At 39.8% G+C, this 6,103-nt stretch overlaps 1 protein-coding gene across 1 annotated transcript; it reads right to left on the minus strand.

The window, feature by feature from the left end:
* Nucleotides 1-3,748: 3,748 nt before the first annotated feature.
* On the minus strand, nucleotides 3,749-5,410 carry LOC115375451 (protein shisa-like-2A). The gene is made up of 3 exons (XM_030074843.1): nucleotides 5,229-5,410; nucleotides 4,223-4,359; nucleotides 3,749-4,037 (listed from the first exon to the last, which is right to left on the minus strand). The coding sequence occupies exons 1-3, from the start codon at nucleotides 5,408-5,410 to the stop codon at nucleotides 3,853-3,855; spliced, it is 504 nt and encodes a 167-aa protein (XP_029930703.1). The 3' UTR covers nucleotides 3,749-3,852.
* Nucleotides 5,411-6,103: the final 693 nt, after the last annotated feature.

Here is a 6,103-nt window from a genome sequence, read left to right on the forward strand (position 1 = left end):
TGGAGTTGAGCTTTGTTAAATGTGTGACAGCATTTTGCTGTTTTTGTTCTCAATGAAGATTTTCATCCATAGAAAATATGAGATGCTGATCTGCCATGTTGGACTGGGGTCTGGTTGTGATTTTGAGCCTAATGTGTCCATTGATAGAACGGCATACATTTGGTTCATTTTAGAGAGCAGCCTGAAATCCTAAATCAATCTCCTGCCATGACAGATGACTTACACGATGCAGCCATAACTGTGCCCAGTTTGCACGTGCAAAATGTCATGTAAGATCCATGTCCTCTGTTTATATTTAACACCCGATAAGGCAGTTTATTCAAATTACACCTTTTTGTGTTAACGTAACTATGATGATGATGATAATGAGAAGAAGAAGACGAAAAAGAATCTTTATTTACATAGCACTTTTCAAAAGAAATATTACAAAGGGTTTCACAAGGAAATAAAAACAGCAGATTAAATAAAGATAGGGACAAAATTGGACAAAATCAAATAAAACCAATACAATAAAATCCAGTTAAAAATAGGTAAAAACAAATATGTGCACAAATGAATACATATCTTCACAGAGACAGAAATATGTGTTGATGCATGACTTGTTGCATTTGATTTCTAGTTGGAAAATACATTAGACGGCAATGGAAATGCAAGTTCTATCAGTAAAGGAGCCCTCTAGTCCAAGAATACATGTTAATCTCTCTCTTCAGCACATGTTAAGCACTGTTTTTTTTTTTTTTTTTTCCAAAACATACAGTCACGACCCAGAATGTTTGTGACAGCATGCAGTATACCATTTCAAATGGAGATCATGGATTTTCCACACAGTGGAGCAAAATATAAAATGTTCCTGCTTGAGCTGAATTAAAAAAGAGACGACATTTTTTATCAACACCACAATACATTGTTCACACATAATACCTTTTTTCATTATGCTGATCGTTAGTTAGAGCTGGAGCTGGGTAAAATGTCTTTGGTGCATATAAACCTGCAATGTGTGAAATGAAATCCTCAAGGGCAGAAGCATAGGATTAAACATGTTACTGATGAACATGGTAAAACCTCAGAGGGATCAGCATTAAATCCTTCATCCCAAGAACAAAGAGGTCAGGCGTCATGAGCGAGACTGTCTCCTGCTCATCTCAGAGAACAAGTACTTCGTCATGTTCCCTAAGCGGACAGTTTTTTGTTGTTGTTGTCGATGCATCCCGTGCAGTGAACATATATTTCCACATATGAAGTGTTTTGGCTGGCGTGCCGAGCCCATGTGTTTCTACAGAGAAAGATTGAGACCTCAAAGCCACTGTGAGATGTGAGGATGGAGGATGAAAGGCAAGTTCCTGAGTGTAAGTCTCGGCGACCCACGTGATTTCCTTCTCTTCAGCTGTCAAGAAATAACCGGTGTGAGCTTTTGTTGTCTCCTTTGCTTCTCTGTCTCCCACACACACACAAGCAACAACTTCCATTTCTTTTGTTTTCAGTGGATTTTTTATAGAGTTTGGGTTTCTCTTGTGGTGGTGGTGGGTTTAAAGGTTATGGAGACAAATGAGGCGCTCTAGTAATCAGGAAGAAGAAAAAAAAATCACGTCAGCAGGCATGTGGCTCATTAAACAATGTCAATGTAAAAGTCACTGGTGCTAAGAATCACAGTTTCTTCCAAGAAAAAAATGGATTTTCTTCACATTTATACTCATAAGTATTTAAAAAAAAAAAAAAAAAAAAAAAAAAAAATCATACAATAAGAATAGTACCTCGCAGATCCCTCAGATTCTACCTCACATCATATTAAACAGGTCCCTCTCTCCTGATTAGTCATAAGCATCTCATTTCATAGTCCCTATTAATCAGTTAGGTGATGCCGTGATATTTTCAGATAACAATTATTTCCATTTTCTAGAAAATGGAAATCTGATTTTAATTCCTATGAAATTTCTTTTGCATGTTTTTTTTTTCCTTTTTAAGTATTTGAAACATGTTTTATATCTAAGTGTCATAATAAAATATTCATAAAAGGCAAGAATTGTTTTTTAATTGGAGAGTCTTTGTTCTTTAAGTATGTAAGAAATCTGTTACAGTTAGTGTTAGTGGATAAAGTAAGGTGTAAGAGTGTGTATTTTGAATTATGGAGAACATGAAGTCAGTTTCCATGTGACATTTACACGAGTAACATTTTATCTACAGGCTACAAGACAATAAATTTGCATGAGAATAGAAATACATAAGCTACCTTTAAGATTTACAAAAAAAAAAAAAAAAAAAAAAAAAAAAAAAAAAAAAGGGCACTTAAAAGACTTAAGAAGCAACTGGCAGTTCATTAGGTACAGTGTTTGGTGCCTTAGTGGGTCCAACTGTAAATACAGCTTTTGTCTTATGGTAGCATTTTTATATCTTGCATTTTTTATATCTGGTAGAACAAAGACTACAACACTGACAGTTTGGAGAATGCAACGTGACAAATTTGTGACGTGCATGGTGTCATACTGTACGCTTTCAGTTTAGATTTAAAATAATGAGGGGAGCTTCAATCAGCATAACAGAAATGAGAAGTCCTTACATTTATTTTTTCCCCACACAAGTAAATAAATAAGGTAATAACAGATTTGAAAGTGATACACCCATGGTCAGGTTGGAGGAGCTTGAAAAAAAAGACTGATATTGGGTACAGAAAGTTTCCAGGTAGCCATGGAAAACATAAAAACCTGTCATAGTTTAGTTCTTAAGGGAAAGGGGCCTGTGTCCATAACCACCATAACTACCTACACTGGTGTGACATTGTATTTAGACACAATAAGCACCAAGCCCACAAGATGACATGAAACACTGTGTTTTTGCATTTCCAGTCAATGTAACCCCCACTGCTATAAAATGGGCTGCTCAGCGATTCAGAAGTCAAACTGTGCTAGCAAAGCACAGCTATGTCACATGATGTGTAGCTCCCTACCTTCATACAGAAATGGATTTCCATTACACTTTAGATGCCAACTGATGTCCTTTACTTCAAGTCAGAGCCACTAACTCTTTGTGTAACTCGCCATAGACCGTCATCATAAATCCCTCACTCCCTGAGTAAAATGGTAGTGGATTTTGCTACAAATCTACAGCATTCAGCCTCCACACAGTGTACCCAACCCTGGCTTTATATAGCTTTTCTGATAAGCCTTAACTTTTGGCTCAGTGTATATCGGCTTCTACCTTTCACCTTAACTCAATCATTGGGCTCTTCAAAGTAAAGACCAACACTGGATCTGCTTTTAGGCTAGATCTGGTTTTAGGAGCTGGAAGTTGCAGGTCACTGTGTGCCATATTCCCCAGTCCCCTGCCCCTCTCCGTTGATAAAACATACTCCTGCTCAAGAATTATGCTTTCCTTATTTGTTCACCTTTATGAATGCAGCTGATCTGATGCATTAGGTATTCTCTCCTGATGGTACGCAGAGAATCAGTATCCATTCATTTAATCTCAAGTGCCACTGCTTTGGAAATGAAGGGGACTGAAAGGTACAGTTTGTGAAGAGATTCACTGAGGCAGAAGAATTCATAGCCTGCATTGTTTGTGTGCCTCATAAGTGCACGCAGTCTGGTTCATTATGGTTTCACACCTTTCCTCAAGAGGTATTTCTACATGGCCAAGTCATCAGGTGGATATAAGTAGATTTACAAGCCTCTCTGTACCAACACACCTTTTTAAAAGGGGTTTTCTTATCACCTCAACCACCGCTACACCACTGAGGTTGGTTACTGTTCCTTGCACACTTGTAACTGTCCACTTGCAGTGCAGTCTGCTTCAAGACCAAGTGGCCCTGTGGACCTCTGGCCTTCTGGTCTCATTATACAGGAGAAACATCTCAGCAGCCTATGAGGGACTTTCCACTTTCACGTTGGTGACAGTAGCCATGAAACACCTCTGGAATAGGCGTTCAGGGTCTGCCGGCTGGTTGTCGCAGTCTAGCTTCCTGCTCATGAAGTGTTTTCTGAATCCTTGCGGACCGGTGGCATGGGTCATTCCTGCGTGGCTGGGCCCCTCACTGGGATCTGGTGCTGGACAGGAGACACACGTACACAAAAGACATGTGGGTAACATATCAACAGAGTTGAAATCCAAATACACTTAATGGCAGAGATTTTCTCAGATCTCAAGTCTGTCAAGAGAGAAACTGCTATCCCTGGCCATTACGCACTTAAGGCAGTACCATCATCGAGTCCTGGCTGACTCCTCAACCAACCTGGTGCTCTGAGCGGCAGGCCGTTGTCAAGACGACTGGGCTTAGTCGCAATGAAAAGGTAGCAGAGTACACACACAGTGATGAGGAACGCCAGGAGAACCACCGCTGCAATGGACAGACCGACCAGAGCGCCAATACTGAGGAAAGAGGGTGGGAGGAGTGGTTGAGACAATAAGAAAAGACAAGAAGATGTGAAGGAAGGAAAAGAGAAGTGTGGAGTATGAAGATCAAATCATGGAGAGAAAAAGGAAGAGAGTGGGGGAAAGGCACTGAGACAGTGATTGACTGCACTTAACATAAGACACTGTGCACAGATAAAGAGGAATCACAGACGAAAAGGGATACAGGGAAACATCACAGGGTTTCAGACAGTTATCTTTTTTTTTTCATATTCTTCTGTGATGCCCAGGTAAAATTTACATGGTAATACAGCTCAAAATATCTCCCTCAGGCAAAAAGTTGATGCATCACTCTTAGGTAAGCCTGCTTCCTATCAATTATATTGTCACAATTTATTCACCAAAAACACTTGCGTTTTTCTTGTTTTAAGGTGGAAGATCTGTAGTCAAAAGGGCACCCATGCAGTAATAAGCTGGGGAACCAAAACCATCCCTAAAAACCAATGAATGAGGCAGAGAGAAAGGGAGAGAGACATTTTCTGTCATGGTTGAGCCACTGGGGAGTAATATCTAACAAGTGGATCGTTAGAGGTTCAAAACAGGTGCTTTTACACAAATTACTGGATAGTGAAAATAAATAAATTCCTAAAATAACAACAATCAGCAGCAATCTTAAGAAATTCATGTGAAATAAAGTTAATCTGTTGATCACGATTGGATTTAATTAGTTATCTAGGCTTTGTAAAGTTATGTATAACTATAATAGTATATCGCTAACGATATTTTAGGAATTTCACATGTCACAAATTGAGAAATAAATTTAAATAACCTCCAGTAATGAAAACAGGTGTGTTCATTCCAAATTAAGTGCCATGAACACGACTCACCTCAGCCACCACATATATCCATATTCATACGGGAAAAAACTGTTAGGATCATCACAGCAATATTTGATATCGTTAAATCCGCAGCAGAAGACAGCGCCAGCATCATTTCCAGGTTTCGGGCAGGAGAAGCCGTCCACAAACACGCTGTCTGCGCTGTAGTAGCTGCTGCATTCAGCGCTCATGCTGCAGCGATGAGCACACTCACGGGGGTGAAAAAAAAAATAGCAGAAACGATCCCTCAAGCGTAGATCAAAGTGTTGGGAGTGGTGACTCTGCCTGTAGCATCAGTTTGAGAAGTGCGTTAAGCAATTAGAGCAATATCGCTGCCCTGTGGCTCCTCACCTGCTGTTGGTGCCCCAGCGAAGAAAACTTTTATTCTGAAGAAAACTGACCGTCTCCGCTCTCTCTCTCTCTCTCTCTCTCTCTCTCTCTCTCTCTCTCTCTCTCTCTCTCTCTCTCACTCTCTCACTCACTCACACACACACAATATATATTCTCCAGTGCTTGCTATAAGACCCTTTTTTTTTTTATTAATCATTATAATTTATTTATTCCTTTATTCTCTTGTTTATTCATTTTTTCTTTAGCCACGTGTCACATTGAATTGTTTTGCAATTTTCCCTTCCCTCTTTTGTCTAGTCAAAGTTGTCAAAATAGTGCAATAGCGTACTAGTGTGTTTTACATTCATGATTCAGGTTCAATTCCAGGATGAGATCCATTTGCATGGAAGCTCTGCCCTGACCACATAACAACAAAGTCCCAACTGGTCACTGTTGGGGGCATCACGTGGCACATTTAGTCCTGTGCACTGACACCAGGTGCCAGTGAGGGAAGTGCTTCCCCCTCATCCAAATATCATAGGCCCTTCTTTGAT

This window comes from Myripristis murdjan, chromosome 17, assembly GCF_902150065.1.
Source record: "Myripristis murdjan chromosome 17, fMyrMur1.1, whole genome shotgun sequence".
Classification (NCBI taxonomy): domain Eukaryota; kingdom Metazoa; phylum Chordata; class Actinopteri; order Holocentriformes; family Holocentridae; genus Myripristis; species Myripristis murdjan.